This window comes from Gracilinanus agilis, unplaced genomic scaffold (assembly GCF_016433145.1).
Source record: "Gracilinanus agilis isolate LMUSP501 unplaced genomic scaffold, AgileGrace unplaced_scaffold49216, whole genome shotgun sequence".
Lineage (NCBI taxonomy): Eukaryota > Metazoa > Chordata > Mammalia > Didelphimorphia > Didelphidae > Gracilinanus > Gracilinanus agilis.
Window position 1 is genome coordinate 630 of NW_025383818.1, and position 2854 is coordinate 3483.

Genomic DNA, 2854 nt, shown 5'->3' on the forward strand with positions numbered 1-2854 from the left:
GGATCTTGGGCCTTCTGAACACCCAACACACTCATCCCAGCATAAACACTAATCGGCCAGGGAATCTGGGAGGCCCCTTCGCGGATGGGCGGGGCGGATCTCCCGCTTGATCTGCACACAGTAATCAGCAGGAGGAGAGGGCTTTGCCCCCCCCCCAATCAGTAGGGCGTTGTAGGGGTTCCCCCTCCCCATTCATCATCCAGGGGGATCTGGGCCCAGAAGGCTTCCCAGGAGTCAGAGCTGTCTAAAAGTGGGGTGGGCAGTCTAGGGACCCTCACTCGGGGTCCCCAGGGGCTCCCCTCCAACTACTGGGCAGACACTAGCGGGGCTGCCCTGGCACTTGCTGGCAGCAGCCGGGGGCAGGGAGGGACGGGTGTCCGTCACATGGTCTCCCACAGGCTCCTGGGAAGGGCTGGAGCTGGCCGCCTGGGCTCGTGGGAGCCGTCTGGGCCCGACCCACCCAGGGTACTGATTAGGGCTTGGGGTGGAGGGGCGGTAATGACTGGGTGGGGCAAGTCTGAGGAGCAGCGCTGCAAAGAAGGGCCTCCGGGATGGGGGGTCCACAGCTCGGTGGCTCCCTGGCACTCCTGCTGCTGCTGCTGCTGCTGCCAGTGTCCTGGGGGAGCCAGCCCGAGCACCCGAGGGGGCCCCTGGTTTTTGTGACCCTGGTGAGGCACACCCCTGATTCCAGCCCCAGACCCGGCTCTCCACTGGCCTGGCCTGGACCCCAGATCCCCCCCATCTCCCCAGGTCTATCGCCACGGCGACCGTGCTCCCCTGGACTCATATCCCACAGACCCCCACAAGGACAGGGCCACATGGCCCTCCGGCCTGGGCCAGCTCACCCAGGTGAGGAGAGCAGAGATGGAGTAGGCTGGGGGCCCGGCTCTCCCGGCCCCCCATACCCCTAACCCTCCCCCATCTTCAGGAGGGCGTTCAGCAGCACCTGGAGCTCGGCCGCTTCCTAAGGGCCAGATACGGGGCCTTCCTGAGCCCCAAGTATCGCAGAGAGGAGGTAAGAAGGGAGTCTGGCCTCGGGGGTCCACACCGTCGCCCTGGCCTCTGACCTGCCCCTCGTCCCCAGCTGTACGTCCGGAGCACTGACTATGACCGCACCCTCCAGAGTGCTCAGGCCAACCTGGCCGGGCTCTTCCCCGGCTCTCCCCTCAGCCCTGGCTGGATGCCGGTGCCCGTCCACACTGTTCCGGCCACTCAGGACAAGGTCGGGTCCCTGGGAGCCGTTGGGGGGGGGCGGGGCTGGCCTCTGGGGAGAGGGCAGACACTGAGGCAGGCGGGGAGAAACCCAGAGGCTGAGCTCGCCCATGGGGATCAGGCTGGAGAGGAAGAGTCTGGCTCTGAGACTCAGAGAGGCCGTGGGTGACTGGGGAGGAAGGGCAGAGCCTGGGGCCCTGGGGATGGGGCAGAGGGGCCCTGGGGGACCTGGGGGCCAGGCGGCCCTGGGGAAGGCTCAACTCTCCCCCTTGGAGCCCCGTTTATGAGCCGGAGTGTGTAGATGGGGGAATCGTAGCCCAGGCGCTCAGAGGATCTCCTGAAGGGATGGACAGGGGTGCCCGGTGTGGGGTGTCCTGGAGGCCGTCCCAGGAAGAGAGGCTCCTCATCTCCTGGATCCCAAAGGGAAGAAGGAGGCGGAGGGAGGCAGAGGACGGGCAGGGCCGGGGCACGAGGGAGGGAATGGGCCACTTTGGGAGGGGGTCACCTTGTCCCTGGGGGGGCGAAGGCCAAGAGGGCCTCGAGCCGGGCTCTGAGGCTCCAGCATTCGGTGCCGCGTGTAGCTGCTGAAGTTCCGGACCCAAGAATGTCCCCGCTATCAGAGACTCCTGGAGGAGACGAAGTCAGGGGAAGACTATCAGCGAGCCCTGGAGGGCTGGAGAGTGAGGGGGAAGGCGAGGGAGGGCAGCCCCGGGTTTCAGAGGCAGCACCAGAGCGGGTGTGGGCCCTGGGGGGCCGGGCCTCTGCCCCCAGCCCTGGGCTCCTTCCCCCCAGGATTTCCTGGTGCGTCTGGGGAACCTGACGGGCTTGTCCCTGGCTGAGGGGCCCCTCCACCGGGCCTGGAAGGTGCTGGACACGCTGATCTGCCAGGTAGGGCCTCGGTCCCCCTCCCGCCAGCCCCCTGCGGCTCCCCCGGCCCCTCCTGACGTTCCTCCCACCTGTGCCCCCCTCTTTCCTAGCGGGCTCACCGCCTCCCGCTCCCCGAGTGGGCCACCCCCGAGGTGCTCGGCTCTCTGGCCCAGGTGTCGGCCCTGGACGTCCGCGCCCACGTGGGCCCACCGAGGGCACAGGAGAAGGCCCAGCTCAGTGGAGGTGAGGGGGGTGCTGGGGGAGCGCCAAGGGAAGAGGGAAGAGGACGCGCTGCAGCTGGCTCCTCGCCCTTCTCCCAGGAATCCTGCTCGATGCCATCTTAGCCAATTTTAGCCAGGCCCAGGCCCGGGGGCTGCCCCTCAAGATGATCATGTACTCAGCCGTGAGTGCTGGCCGGGGAGGGGGCGGCGCGTGGCCCGGGACGGGGGAGCTGCAGGGCCCCCCCGGACCGCAAGCTCGGCCCAGATCCCCAGCCGCAGAGGGCATGGCGAGGGGGAGCGGGGCAGAGGCAGCGGGGGGGGGGGGCAGTTTCTGAGGGTCAGGCAGGACGGCCGAAAAGCACGAGGGTCCCTCTCCAGCACGACAGCACCCTGCTGGCCCTCCAGGGAGCCCTGGGCCTCTATGACGGGCACCACCCGCCCTACGCCGCCTGCCTCGGGTTTGAGTTTTCGAGACGCCTTGGAGAGCCAGAACAGGAGACAGAAGAGGGGTAGACACCCCGCACCCCCTCCTCCCACCGTGCCCACCCCAGTGA

General features: G+C 68.1%; 1 protein-coding gene across 1 annotated transcript; it reads left to right on the forward strand.

Moving 5' to 3' along the window:
* Nucleotides 1-498: 498 nt before the first annotated feature.
* Nucleotides 499-2828, forward strand: ACP4 (acid phosphatase 4). Its single transcript, XM_044684357.1, has 9 exons — nucleotides 499-668; nucleotides 751-849; nucleotides 929-1015; nucleotides 1085-1222; nucleotides 1794-1892; nucleotides 2005-2100; nucleotides 2190-2322; nucleotides 2400-2482; nucleotides 2679-2828. Exons 1-9 carry the CDS (start codon nucleotides 552-554, stop codon nucleotides 2811-2813), a joined length of 987 nt encoding a protein of 328 aa, XP_044540292.1. The 5' UTR covers nucleotides 499-551; the 3' UTR covers nucleotides 2814-2828.
* Nucleotides 2829-2854: the final 26 nt, after the last annotated feature.